We start from the raw sequence: 14248 nt of genomic DNA, 5'->3' as shown, positions 1-14248 counted from the left end.
CTAGGCTGCTTCAACGGGGCACCTGAGGTCTATCCAAATGACAAAAATTCATGCCTTTAAGTCGATTAATGGGGATTTAGTTTAAAAAGAACTAGAATGTCTGCTTCCTGCACTTGAAGAGTCACTTTTTCTCTGCTTTTGCCCACGTGGATCGTGCCCGTGCCAGGACGGGCTGCACTGAGCAAGCGCCAAAGGGCAGGGGAAAGGAAAGGAACAGACATCACAGGTCAGGAGCTACTGTCCTGCACTCCAGCTTATGTTGCCACAATTTATTGGTTGCTGATTTAGACCAGTTTATATACGTAACATGCACAACGAAGAAAACCAGTGATTTATTACAAAAATATGGGTATCGCACAGCTCAACAATGCTATGGATGGCAAATCCGGATGGAGGCTCAGTGCAGGTGCATGACACACCTACCACTTTTTTCTCTCTAGCAAAAGGAACTGCTTTATGACTAAAAAGCATACAGATGACAACACGTTAACTATTTAATTAATCCTATCTGATAATTTGATTACAGCCAGAGAATCTGCTCAGATGCAGCAGCACAAGAACACGGGGAGCCAGCTAGGAAAGAGGGAACTGCTCTACACGAAAACCTACCGTAGTGTGAGGCAGGGGAGCGCTGCCGGGACACAATTCACCTAGAGGACAGCAATTCAGCCAGCATACAGTGCTGAAATCCAACTGCACTGCGGAGTTACAAGTTTCTTTGGGTCTTCAGTCATTTCTGGTTTGAAACAGAGGGCAGAAGCTGGATTTGGAAGGCACCACAAGCACCCCAGTGTGCACGGGCCAGCAGCGCCCTGAAGGGTCCCCTCCCACCGTCACTCAGCGTGGGCCGGGTGTGCAGGGACCCGCTGCAGCGCTTCACCCAGGGAGCAGGGAAAAAAAGCAGCAATGCCTCCCCCACCACCAGCCTCTTCACTTCTAACCAATAAATAATTGGGAAAAACCTGCCAACCAACCAACCCACGTCTCCTGCAGGGGAGTTTTGTGCTCAGTACTACATACCTTGCAACAGAACTTCCATTAAAACCAGTAGCAGCTACAAAATCACAGCACTTAACATAATTATTCCCATTTTTATGCTTTGTTGAGCTCTTTAGATGTCTCTTCATTCTCAGAAGTCATATTTGGGAATTTAAAAGAGCCTGAACTCCTGATCTCTCCGACAAGAAACCACAGGAGAACACAGAGTGAAATTAAAGCAGGTTAAAAAAACCATAAATCAAATGCCCAGCATATTTATGCCCAGCATATTTTAAGTCACAGAAACTAAAACCAGAAGCGTATCTTGTTTTTTAAATGACAGTGTATCAGGATCTTTGTGTTGACTTGAGAGCATAAATGCACCTAACACTTTTTTCCTAAGGCTTCTTCCAGTTAATTAGTAGCATTTTCCATTAAAAAGGGGCTTTATTTATTTTCCTTTTCACATCCTAAATGAGTATTTGTATTAGCAACAGACTGCAGTAAGTCTTGTCCTCAGACAGGCTGTAGTATAGCAGAGTGTATCGTTCCTTTCCAAGCACCAGTTGCCCGTTTTCCAGCAGTTTATCAGGAGGATGGCTACGGTTTGCAGCGCTGGACGAAGCGCGGGTAGAGACAGACGTCTCGGATGTGGTGTCTATTCAGGATCCAGGTCAGGAACCGTTCTAACCCCAAGCCATATCCACCATGAGGGCACGTACCATATTTTCTCTGTGAAATTAAAATCGGAGAGTAGGTATTAAACGTTTTCTTGTTATTTATCATTGCAGTACTATCACCAGAAAAAAAAAACCAACCCAAAGGCAAACCCTTCCAAGATTATTTTCCGAGTGATGAGGAAAGCGGACTATACTGCTTCAGTGCTCAGTTGTCCTGAGTCTCCTGGGGCAGCAAAAGGACTAGAAAAGGAAAAAGGAAGGTGAAAAAGGAAGTCTTGGTGACTCTTTTTCAGTCGCCTCCTTCTCTCCTCCCCTGATGCCAGCCAGAGCTCAGCCACTCCGGCTGGTGAGGTCCAACCCCCGTATCTAACGGCAAACACGGCAGAAGGCGTCACGAGAGGAGCACACCCGCACCACCAGTCTGGGGGCTGTGACCTGGAACAGGCTGCACACAACTGCCCAAACAGCAGCAGTTTTAACAAAAGGGAAACTCTTAGCCATCCCATTTTGCCATTGGCTACATGACAACTACTTTGGGCCACCAAGAATACGTTTCCAATTCAGACCGCATTGTCTTAAGCACAGTTAAAAAGAGAATAATCGAGTATCGTATCCGAGAAGCAGTGTGGCTGGTCTGTTTTACAGACCTGGTCGGTGTACCAGTAGTAGGGCGTGGGATCGATGCCCTCTCTCTTATAGCCTTGGAGCAGCTCCTCACTGTCCCAGATACGCATGGAGCCTCCGACGATTTCACCAACGTTCGGCATCAACACATCAACCTACAACACACCACGTACAGTCAAACTATGACAATTGAGCTGCCTGCAGAACAGCCCAGACTTAAAACTATTTCCACAACACATCTGACCATGTAATTTTAATTCTGCGTGACAGGAAGGCAGGTGACTCCTTCCAGACCCATGTTACAGATGGAATGAAGCGACTGACTAGGTTCTCTAACCTAATACTCCTGGCCCCACTAAACTGTAAAATTTAAAACACAACCCACAGAAAACACACCAAGAAAACCACAAAACCAAACAACAACAGAAAAACAAAAACCACACCACAAAACCACAAACCCAGCAGCATTCCTACCAACCACCGCTCTTCCCAGCTGCCAGACAGCGAGTGCTCAGACAACACCTCTCCGAGAGCGACAGACGTACTGTCCTGACCCCACCACTCACCCGGGGTGGGTGCAGAGCTCGCGGTGACCCCCCCACATTCCAGCAGCTCTGCAGAGTTCCTTCCTTTATTTCTGTAAGATCAAGAGCCACGCCCAAGAGACACCTAAAGCAGAACCTGGGAAGAATTCTCCAGGGTTTTCCTGGAGCACTTGCTCATTTCATGCTCGCTCACACCAACGTTCCCCGCTCCTGCAGCGCTACATAAAACGCCAACTTACGGATTCAGTTAGCCGGGAATCGTCGTGGCAGCGCTGCATATAGAAAGACTTTATCTCTGCGGGAAATCGGCACAACAGGATTGGTTCGTTAATGGTGTCTGTCATCAGCCTCTCAGGAGCTTCAGGAATATCCTAAGGTTAAAGAAGGCTTTATTAACATTTAAAACCAAAACCACTCCAATACCTTGAGTCCCACACGCATCAGGCATGAAACAAAGACAGTTTCAGACCACAGGTATCCACACATTCATCCCCATGTACCTAAATTTTTAAAACAAACTTATCATAGGAGAAAATATATATAAAAACATACGTTGGGAAAGAAAATCTGTTCAATTAAAATCCAAGTCTTCCCCACGCTTCAGACAGGAAACTGAGGAAAACCTAACCTGAAATGTAGACTTTCCAAACAACCAGTAAACACCAAAGAGCCTGATCTCCCTCCTCCCCAATACCATCTCCCATAGATCTCAAGGCTAAGAAGCACAAAGTGTTTCCCTGTTACGTATATGGGCTGTTTTTTCAAAACCTCAACAGTAACAGTAGTTACATAGATGAGGTTATTTCATTTTATCCAAGTTTTCTGACTGCAATTTGATAAACTGTGAAACACCGAGCAGAAGTTTCATTTTGACCAATTCAGCAACATTACTGTTTGAAAACTGGGGAGAAGTGAAGGGTGACACCCCAGTTACGCTGACAGGACACATCACTGATACCGTGATCACAGCTTCTTAAACCAACACACTTTGCTTAGTCAAACCCTGTCTATCCCTAGAGGGTTTAATTCTGACTTTTATTCAGCCAATGGTATCACATTTTTCTTAGATTCTGATTTTCTTAAATCTCCTCCTAAAAATGTCACTTAAGTCCACTGACGAGCAGGGCTACACCACCAAGTCCTCTCAAGCTCCTTCATACCATTTTGTCTTACAGGTTGGAGAAGAGCGAGACAGGGAACAGACAGACAGATAAGTCAGGTTTTGATTCCCATGCTCAAAGACGTTCTATGACAACCCAACCCACGCCTGCACTCCCCAGTACAGGACCACTACACCTCCCAGCACCATCCAGACAACAATCCAGGCCTCTGGTTTATAGCAAACCTCCCATTACCTGAAATGGGACTAGAATGTCCCTCCTGATCGGTATCATTCCAAACAAAACACAACAGATGCACACAGCAACAGCCAGGCTAACAGCACCGTGGTCCAAACACACTGTTCCTCGAGGGACTGACACAGTGCGAGCGCATGGCAGCAGGGTCTGGTTTGGTTTGAATTCCTAAAGAGCCCCAGAAAGACTTACTTCCCCAAACTCATAGTAAGTGCCATCTTCCTTCTTCACATCGTGCTCCTTTAACCACTCAATGGCCTCCGTGTAGTTCATTCGTCGGAAAGGACGTTTAGGGGGCTTGAAGCCCTGAAAATAAGAGTAGACATAAAGCCAGGCAGAAGAGCACCGTTTTCAAAGAAAAGGACATTTCTAGTTGATCAGCAAGTCCACTTCCAGGCTCGAAGCATACACACCAGTCTTCCCAGCTCATACATCAACAAGTTATTACTTAATAAAGAAATCCCACTTGGTACTGAGAAGCTAGAGCCAAACACAAGCACTGTCCAAGCGCAGTAAAGCTCACAGGACAGGTGCTGAAAGGGGTGGCAGGAGGGAGAAGAGAGGAAGCATCCTCCAAGCCGTTTCCTTCCGGCACGAGTTCACTGCACGCGCGGGTGCTTCACACTCAGCCCCTACCATTGGCTCCACGGGCAAGGCTGCAGAAGAAGGTTTTTGCTTCCCTGTGCCCAGAACAGCTTCAGCATCCGCCTGCGCGAGGTGCGTTTGCTCCCGCCATTTCCCATCTCCTGACCCAGTCTCAGCCCAAATTTAAAACTGAACCTCCGGGCGTTTATCGGGAAATTGGGGCAAGTTAACAGGGAGGACTGAGTTTGTACCTGCTGTGAGAGAAAAGCTAGTGATGGAGATAAAGTCAGCAGGCTCTTAAAGCCGTCTTCCTTGCAAAGGCAACAGAAGACAAAGGGTCTCTAACAAATGAAAATAGCTTAGAGCTCCACGTTCCAGGGTGGAAAGTAAAACACTGGTTGTTTCATTGCTCCCTTGTGCTCAATCTGCAAGTACCAGCCGATCAATATTACGAGCTCTGGGATAGAGGTTTTTATTCCACTGGTACAGCGCACGCTGCAATAAATCCCAGCACACTGCTGGCTCCTGGAAGTGGCTACCAGGGAACTCTTTCCCCACAGTCCCTTGCTTCTGGAAGAGTCATTACCAGCCCTGCAGCATCTTCATTCTTTTGAGGTTAGTTAGTATTTTTATTATTAACAACAGTAAGCTAGCAGAGCTCACTGCCATGCCCTGCCTTCCCCAAATGAAGGTGCTCAGCAGGAAAGGCTGAAGATTGTATTTTCCTGGCTATTTGTGACCACTCCACGGGGCTGCCTACCGGGTTTAGGTCGTACAGTAAGCTCGATGCAGGCGATTTCAAGACTCTGTCTACCACATCGCAAACCAAGCTCTCCAGTCGGTCCAACAAATCCTCAAAACTTATAAACGGACATTCAGCTTCGATGTGAGTGTACCTGAAACACAAAGCCACACCATTACACAACCACACACGAGCAACAAATCTTTAGCTATGAAACAAAAACTGTCATAAAAAAACACCCCACAACCCCAAACCACACATTTTTGTCCCCTTTGGAAATAAAGCCATTAGAAGAAAAAAAAAAAAAAGAAAGAAAACAACAATATAAACTGTATTTTCTAAAAAGACAAAGCTTCCTAAAAATAGCTCAGCTCTGTTTCACCTGGACCTGCCTTTATGAATTGTCAGCACAGCATGACAATTCACCAGGACAAGGTGTTACCCAAACAGACTTTTGCTCAGCCCTTCCACGGTAGCGTTACACTGGCTGCTCACTGCACATTACGTCACCCAGCTGCCCGCTACTCCCCTGCTTCAGCAATCCACTTAGAATAGCAAAGAAGTGTCCTCTCTCCGTACTCTGCCAGGTGTCTGCGGGTCCTGGACTGCTCCGCCCTGTACGACTGAGCAATGCAGAAAACATCTCCTAAGGCCGGGATGCAAGTCTCCAGGTAGAGCTGGGACGACTGCGTCAAGTACGCCTCTTCACCAAAATAATCCAGTTTGAACAGGGTCGAGCCTCCTTCCACCTGCGTCTGCACTAAAGTGGGTGGTGTGACCTGTTAAAGAACAGGACGGTCACTACTCGAGAGAAGAATTAAGGAGAACACACACAAGCTCTTCAGTCTGGTGTCCCTCCGCACGTTAAAAAGGGCCACGCAGGCTGTTTGTGACTCGCGCCGTGACACTTCCACGCCTCAGAAGTGTCTACACACCTTTGAGGTGCGTCTATGGAAGCGATCAAGTAACAGTTTCCTTAGAAACAGCTTTTCTTTTGCCCCGTCAGGTCAATTAGAAAGTCTGCAGTGTTTTTCCAGGAAAAAGACAGCCTTCAAGTCAGGACATGACTGTAGTTGCTTGCTGACAAGGGAAAGCATACTTACTTCGTAGTATCCGTTGGCAAAGAAGTGATCCCTGAAGGCCTGTACTACCATGGAGCGCACCTTGAAGATTTTGGACATATTCTCCCCTCGAATCATCATATGCCTGTTGTTAAGTTGCACATCAACCTCGGAATCCTCGTTGAGCAGATTGTCAGCCCCTCCTGCTGGGGCCAGACCAATAAGCTCCCAGTAGTCACAGTTCAGCTCGTGGCCTCCCGGAGCCTGACAATTGGAAGAGAAACAAAAATTTCACAAGTCCACTTTTTGCCCCTTGGATGTCACCACCTAGTGTCATGGCGGAGACGTTAATCCAGCTGAAACAAAAGATGCTGAAATCCTAATGGCAGTATTTTCCAAGTAAGCACTTTGTTGGAAACGCCGTTTGTGACCCAGCACGGGTCTCTCCAACTGACCGCGAATGGGACGGGGCACTGCCGCCAGGTAATGAGGAACTTCAGACATGTTCAGTCTAAGCGTAACACCTCACAGACGGCCGGGTCTATTCAGCTGGAAGAACAGAAAGCTAAGCTGAGGGAAACTACTTACTACCTGCAACTATTTAGCGGGTGGTTATAGGTAAGGTGGAGCCAGACTCTCTTTGGACATGCCCAGCAAAAGGACAATTGTCTCAAGTTGCAGCAGGAGAGATTTCAATTGGCTATAAAGAAGAACAATTTTCACAGGGTTCACATTCTAGAGCACAGACAAGCCAGCCTGCAGTCCCCAGCCTTGGAGACGTTCAGGAGCAGAACATCTGGACAAGCCTGACCTCATGTTAGATCTTCAAGAGGAGGGAGGACCAGTGACCTTCAGAGAGTCCCCCCCAACCAAAACCATTCCGTGGTAACTTACACTGTGCACTACGTGTACTAGTTTTGGCTAGGACAGAGTTAGTTTTCTTCACAGTAGTTTGTACGGTGCTACAATGCAACACACTGGCACAAAGAACCTTCCTGTAAGCCTTAAGAACACGACACACACACAGAGTCAAGAGTCCTCCCACCTATTAGAAGAAAATGCAGACCCAAGATCACAGTACGACGTTCAAGGTATTTTGTTCTTTGTACTATTTGAGCCACATTCTCCCACTGGCTGCAAACTTCAAAAAAATTGAGAAACCTCGCTCAGACCATGACAGCGGAAGAACTAGCTCACTGTGGGTGCTTTTGGGTTTGTCTGTCAGACACCGAGCAACCCTTCTGCACTAGGCAGCATCTCAGCACACTGTGAAAACACAAGTCCGGTGCCGGTCAATCCCCCGGGGCTCCAGAGCCCGCACACCTCTCGCTGCCTCTCTGGTCTCACCAGCTCCCCCGTGTGGGGCACAGGCGGCTTCTCTCCCCTGAAACCGTGTTCTCATTTATAGTATTTTCAGGGTATAAAGGCAGATTTTCAGAGTCTAATCCAACAGATTTCCACAATGTGGTGCTTTTGTTCACTAGAAGCACTGCATCGTTGTGACAAGACGTGAAAACATGAAGGGTTTTCACTGCCCAAAACATTGTGGGCAGAGCATACCATGAGTTACTTATAATTACCAAAGTGCATAAAGTTGTTTAAAAAAGTGATCGCTGATTGGCTGCATTTATTTTTACAAGTCCCAGTAGTGCAAGTAGTGAAGGAAAGGAAATCTTGCTACCTTCTGATCAGCAAACCCAACAGGGAGTGGACTCACATTTCACAGAGTTCAGCTCTTTAACCTTAGATCGATCTCTTGGGGATAGACCCCGAGCAGCAGGGACAACTAGAACAATTAAGCCTACCCAAATTTCATTTGCAAAACATGCCAGTAATGGCCAACAGTACGTGGTTTACAAGAAAATTGAATTTTCTAAAAAGCACCACAAAAGGTTAACACTTTGACCTTATTTTACACACTACAGGCAGCCACAGAGAGGGACTACATCACTCAAATATTGTCTAACACATCTTGGATGTTTGAAGCAACAGAACACTCCAAAATGTGATTTTTTTTTTTTTTTCAGACATGTTTCTTCTCCCTGTTAACTTTTACCAGAGTTAGCATGCTTACTCAGGAGCCCAGACAGGAGAATACAGATTGCCAATCCACGCAAAAGAACAACTCTCACTGCAAGAGCCAATGACCGTTTTGAATATGTATCTAAAGGAAGAGGTAAGCTTACAGACTAGCAAGATTAAACATTATCTATCCTCTAAGTCTCAGCACTACTGCTTTGCTTTCTCCTTCAGAAAAAAGTGACATTACTAGAAGCAGCTATCAAGAGCTGATGTCTACTAAGGCCTACTCAAGATTTAAGAAACACATGGCCTGAGCACGCTTGCTGTTTCTGCACCACAAGTTAAGTTCTGCAACACAGCCTTTTTGCAACACCAACTTACTTCTGTCTTTCAGTCACCTCCTAATAACTAAGGCAGAATTCCTACAAGGATTTTCAGTAACTATCCTGATATAGGCCTGCACAGCCGCTGAGGGCACTGAGCTGCTGTCATGGATAACGATTCCTAACAGCTCCTCCCCACCTTCAGTCTGAATCCTTTCTAGGGGCCGTCCTTCATGCACAGCTGCTTCACACAACTTTAGCCCTAAATCCAGATCCCAACGACTTTCCACACAGTAACAGCGTGTAGATCTAGATTGGAACGAGAGGCACAAGGCATAAGCAGCATCATATTTTGAGACCTAAAATCACACTGGCCGAGCCCTTAATCTGAGACCACCGTTACAAACAGAGCTTTACAAAACAAGTTCTATTAAACTGCCTGGCTCATGCACCTGCCAAGTGCTGGAGGACAAACAGCACAGTGAAGCGACTACAAACCCACCTCAGTAAGAGAGCTAATCCCCAATTCTTAGCCTCACCACATAAAAACTGAAGAAACCTCTTGTTCGGAAAAGCAAAGCTATGTCACCTATTCAATACCATTTTCCACTGTTATATTCTAGGAAGTATCTATGGGACATATCAGTGGAAGACTGTTTCAGACAAAAGCAGATCGGTCATGTAGTTCACCTGTCACACACTGAACTGTGGGCGGCAGCAGCAGCTTTGGGAGGTTCGTTCTTTTCTCTAAACCAAAATCATCTAATAATTATTTTCACTTCTGCTTCTCCTTCCATCAGAAAAACAACAAAGTGTTAAAGAGGAGGAGAACCCGAAGGCACCACGTCCCGTACCTGCTTGCCTTCAGGAACAAGGTTCAGTGTACCATAGACTGCAACACTGCTCTCTGTGGAGAGAACGAGCCCGTTGTAACACTGACACTGCGGAGAGAAAAAGGCACAGTTACGGGGGGGGCGGTATTTTTGCTTTTCCTATGACATCTGCTGGAGTCACAGACAAAATTAACTCAGAGTCACTTCTAAACAGTTCTTGCCTTGACAAAAACACTCCAGTGGTAGGAGATACAACTTAACAATAATACAACTTCATCAGTAGGTTTAGGAGAACTTCCAGTCATCTATGTAAAACGGATGAGGTGTGAGCACTTCACTTATTTAATGACAAAATTAAACCACCGCAACTTACCAGTTCATCTGAAAGGACACACTGAAGAAAACCTGTGCCATCTCGCAAAACAACAAACATCAAGTTTTTTCCTAGTTAAAGAGAAAAAAAACCGTGAGAGCCTCAGCTTTATTCACTGATCTATTTGAGCAGACCCACTCAAGACACATGAACCACTGCTGAGCGGGTGATGACGGCAGGACAGTGATCCCACTCTTCCATTTACAAAGCAAAGCCGCTGCGGCGAGCGCTGGAGCACCAGCAGCGTTACAGGAACCTTTCACAGAGCAAAGCCTGTGCCAGCCCCAGCGGGGCAGGGTCGCACCGCCACGTCGTCACCCCCCACGTCCCTCTGCTCCACAGTCTGCTGCAGACAGGCCCAGGGTACGCCCGACACCGAGGGAGCGATGCCACCCTGCTCACCCACCTCTCCACAAGAAATAACTGCTCACTATATCCAGATCCACAACCACTTCGCCAAGTCCTTCAGTGATAATTAGAACAAATACCTGCGGAGTCTGAAACCTCTGCCGTGCACTTCTGTGCCCCGACCGAAGCCACCTTGCTGGCCAGAATACCAACCCTTCTGGTAGCAAGTAACACCTGCTAAACTTATTTTTAAAGAAGTTATGCTACTTTATATAAACTTTAAAATTCCAATTTGCTGATTTTACTCTGAACAGATGCTGGTTAGCTCCTTGGTTTGTGGGATTAGTTTAAAACACAATATAAGCCTTTTGAAGAAATTCTGCAGGACTGGCCTCCAAACTGAAAGTCCCATGAGATTTCAGCTAAGAACTGTCTATACACTCATACATCACAGAGCATTTTCAGCGCTGTAGTGACCACTGTGATAAACTAAAGTTAACATCTGACTGATGGTTTAAAAATTCAAGAAGAGGTGCTGCCTGATTCATTTTAGGCATCCAAATTGTGAAGGCTACTGCAAGTCATTCCATCTCTCTGCACAAGTTCAGTAACTTCTAAATGCTTGTGGTTTACCTTGCCTCCGTAATCTGTGAATCCAGCCAAAAATCTTCACCCTCTGGCCTCTGTAAGCCTCCAGCGCATCAATCTTTACCTGTAAAGCAGGGAATGGGAGCAATCAAATTGAGAAGTGAATCACCATTTAGACGGTGTTTTCCACAGGATTCCTTAGAACACAAGTGCGTGTGACCTCTCCCTCCGCAGAGCGGCTCCTCCCCAGCGACGGGGCACAGGCGTGGCCGTTGACACTCAGCAGCTCTTTGGTGAGGAAAGAGGGTTTGAGCCAGGAGAGGCAGCCCACTGGGACAGCATTCCCAGAGCTCGCACCGAGTCCCTTCTGTCTGCAGGTTTACTCTGCCAGGTAGAAGCTAAGGACTGTAACGGCCTTTGAAGCAGCTCACTTGGCATTTGACCAAAGGGAAAACGTGCAACAGCTCACAGCACAAGGCTAGAGCACGCGGTACTACTGGAAATCCAGGTGCCTTCAATCACCAGGCGGCTTGGGAAGGATGCCTCTGACATGCCTTCTGGCGCTCTGAACGTGCTCTGGATTCATCTCTGAAGACGTGCAGTGGATGAGCCCAGCCTGCAGTCAAAGCCCAAAGGGCGGCCAGGAGAGCGCAGGGCTCCAGTCAAATCCACCTCCTCCACACACACCTAGAAGTCTCTTCTACTCGGGGTCTATCCAAAAACCCGCCGCAGCGCAGCACGTGTAGTACCAGCTTACTGAGGTACGGACTGCACCAAGTCACTGAGGCCAGCAGGATGGGAACTGCATTCCACGCCTCGGTAACTCAAACCACAGCCTCTAACCAGCACAGAGGCTTCCTCACTCTCCACCACCACAATCATCAAAGCCAAGCCAGTGAACTTTTTCAAACAGAAGTATGGTCTGTACCAGCAGACAGACACAGATAAGTCTGATACATGAACTCAGAAGGTTCAGATACCCATCAAGCACCTGAGAAAGACTAAGTCTATATACTAGAAAGCACAGATAATCAGAAAAACAAAGTTACATTTACAAATAGTAACAAGGCAGGGCCCTTCCACAGCTGCCAGAGCCACAAAGCAGAGAGAGGCTAAATCTCTGCGCAGACAAGAGGCTGTAACACAGGCCATGCAGCAAGCACACCGGATCTTACTCACGCATTTTGGCTCTGGAAGACTAGGATCGTTCTTGATAACAACCTTCTTCGCTTCCTCCAGGTTCTTCTCTCTTCTCAAGAGATCTTCTGCCTGTTTTTAAAAAAAAGAAAAAAGTATTAAACAGTTGTAACCAGGGTTTGTAAGATTCCTACTCTTTACAATTACTGGAGACCATAAAAACCCTTGATGTTACCCTGCTGGGGCCTAAACCTGCCCCAGGTTTAGGGGCAGGATGAGAAACAATGCACAAATGCCTTTCTCACTTCTTCTGGGAAGTCTAAAGGCAATAGATTGCAATTATTCAAAATTCACCCAGTTGCAGCGATTTGCTCATCCTAACCTAAGCAAAGACAAATTGTAAATAATGTACATGTATGATGATGACACAGATAAAGACCAAACTGAAGCTTTTTTGGAGGGGCGGGAACGACAATGCTGCTTAATGGTTTTGGAAAAGAAAGGTGGAGTGCTTCCTCCAACTTGGCATCATCTGCCACCTACCTCCTTCTTCTCCTTCGCTTCGTTCTTTGTTTGTTCCCTGTGCCACAGTTTTTTGACATTCTTCATTTGTGACTTTGAAATAATGGCCCATCTCTAAATCAACCCAAGGAGAGAGCAGAAGATAAAAGATTACATTTGTGGCTCTTCGCACAAAGGAACATTAAAATAATTTCTACTAAGAAACTCTAATGATACAACACCTCATTTTCTTTTTGTGAGTCCACATAAATAGTAGGAAATGGTTCCTTTCCTGCTGTCATCAAAGCCTAAAAAGGGGAAAAAAATAACAGAATCAATGGCACCGCAAGCACACTGAAGTCATCCTTAAAGATGAGCAGACATCCTATTTCTGATCCTTCTGGTCAGGGTTGCAAAAACAGCTCTAAAATTTACACACAGAACTACAAGGCCAGTTACTTGACCTAAAGCACAGTTCACTCTTCAAAACAAAGAGCGGGTGTTTTTGAGAGTTACCTTTAGAACAGTCTTGAAGGGTTTCTTTTGTGTCCCATCACCAGTGGAATCATTGCCCTCTCGTTCAGAAACATACAGCTCTTCTGTAACACAGAACAACAATGGCAATTACTTCAGAAAAATGTAAATTATCAGCTATGCAAATAGGAAGAAAATGGAGACACACAAGGATATAAAGTCTTCACAGTTCTCAGCAGCGATTAACCTTCAAAACCAACCATCTGGTCAGACCGGATATGAATTAATTTCCATTCTAAAAGCCAATCCACACAGTAAACGTGTTGCGCCAAAGCCTCAAGGACTCCCAAGACACTGAACGCTTGAAAGTCACCGGCTGCACAGCAGGCTCCGCCAAGGAAACAGCTTCTTACGAAAGTAACTTCTTCTGGGCCACCAGGGAGACGGTGAATTGAGAAGAGTCAGGGTTCAGGTCAAGGTTTCGCTCGTGAAAGCGGACGGACCGGGGACAGACGCCCGCGCCCCGGAGCCCCCGGCCCTGCCACCATGGGGCCCGGTGCTCCCCCCCGCCCCGCAGGTGGCTCCGCCTCGGCTGCCAGGGCCGGGAGCAGGAGAACCGGCGCCTCCGCCCTTCCCGGCGCTGACGGGTCCCACCGCGGCTCGCCCCAGCCCTCCCACCCTGAGGCCGGAGCCCCGGGGCGAGAGCGCTCCGGCCGGCGTCGGGACCAGCAGTCGCGCGCCGCTGCCGCCATCTTGGGCCGCGGCCGGCCCAACCGCCCCGCCCAGCCGAGCACCGCCCGTCCCGACGGGGCCCGTCCCGTGCCCGCGGAGCCGCCCGCCGCTCCCGGCCTCACCCAGGACGAGCGCCGCCGTCCTGCCCAGCACCTCTCCCGCCATGGCCGCGGCCGCACTGCCGCACCCGCACGCCGGAAATGACGTTACCGCGCGACCGCCGCGCTGAGCCAACCCACCGCCCCCTTGCGTCAGCCGCCCCGCCCCGCCCCCGCCCCCGATGACGCAGGCACGCACGGACGTGACGGCGCAGTGCGGGCGCGTGGGCCCCGACACGTGACCGGGGA

General features: G+C 47.6%; 1 protein-coding gene across 1 annotated transcript; it reads right to left on the bottom strand.

Annotated features, from left to right (window-relative positions):
• Positions 1–235: 235 nt before the first annotated feature.
• LOC141917578 (asparagine--tRNA ligase, cytoplasmic) lies at positions 236–14117 on the bottom strand. The gene is made up of 15 exons (XM_074810894.1): positions 14024–14117; positions 13212–13294; positions 12938–13003; positions 12738–12830; positions 12237–12326; positions 11103–11181; positions 10122–10192; positions 9770–9856; positions 6613–6834; positions 6089–6288; positions 5528–5663; positions 4375–4488; positions 3067–3198; positions 2306–2437; positions 236–1710 (listed from the first exon to the last, which is right to left on the bottom strand). The coding sequence occupies exons 1-15, from the start codon at positions 14064–14066 to the stop codon at positions 1579–1581; spliced, it is 1680 nt and encodes a 559-aa protein (XP_074666995.1). The 5' UTR covers positions 14067–14117; the 3' UTR covers positions 236–1578.
• Between the last annotated feature and the right edge of the window lie 131 nt (positions 14118–14248).

The sequence above is a fragment of the Strix aluco genome, chromosome W, assembly GCF_031877795.1.
Source record: "Strix aluco isolate bStrAlu1 chromosome W, bStrAlu1.hap1, whole genome shotgun sequence".
NCBI classification, from domain to species: Eukaryota; Metazoa; Chordata; class Aves; order Strigiformes; family Strigidae; genus Strix; species Strix aluco.
Note: the sequence above shows the minus strand (reverse complement) of the source record. Positions and strands in the feature narration are given on the sequence as shown.